Source organism: Acanthisitta chloris, unplaced genomic scaffold, assembly GCF_000695815.1.
Source record: "Acanthisitta chloris isolate BGI_N310 unplaced genomic scaffold, ASM69581v1 scaffold30774, whole genome shotgun sequence".
Taxonomy (NCBI): domain Eukaryota; kingdom Metazoa; phylum Chordata; class Aves; order Passeriformes; family Acanthisittidae; genus Acanthisitta; species Acanthisitta chloris.
Window position 1 is genome coordinate 1 of NW_008671452.1, and position 260 is coordinate 260.

General features: G+C 56.5%; 1 protein-coding gene across 1 annotated transcript in view; it reads right to left on the reverse strand.

Moving 5' to 3' along the window:
- Window positions 1-11: 11 nt before the first annotated feature.
- LOC103801689 (putative uncharacterized protein DDB_G0282133) overlaps window positions 12-260 on the reverse strand; it is a gene marked incomplete at both ends in the record, with an annotated part of 2,952 nt that continues 2,703 nt past the window's right edge. Inside the window, one exon of the mRNA XM_009074113.1 lies at window positions 12-254. Coding sequence (XP_009072361.1) covers window positions 12-254 — 243 coding nt within the window. The remainder of the gene's footprint in view (window positions 255-260) is intronic.

Sequence of the window (260 nt, forward strand, 5' to 3'; positions counted from 1 at the left end):
GTGGCGGTGGCGGAGTTGGCGTCGGTGTTGGCTTTGGAGTTGGTGTGGGCATTGGAGTTGGCGTTGGAGTTGATCCTGGAGTTGATGTTGGCCTTGGAGTTGGGGTTGGCCTTGGAGTTGGCATTGGTGTTGGTCTTGGAGTTGACGTTGGCCTTGGAGTTGGTGTTGGCCTTGGAGTTGATGTTGGCCTTGGAGTTGACAGTGATGGTGGCCTTGGGGTTGGCATTGGGGTTGGCCTTGGAGTTGATGTTGGGCTTGGG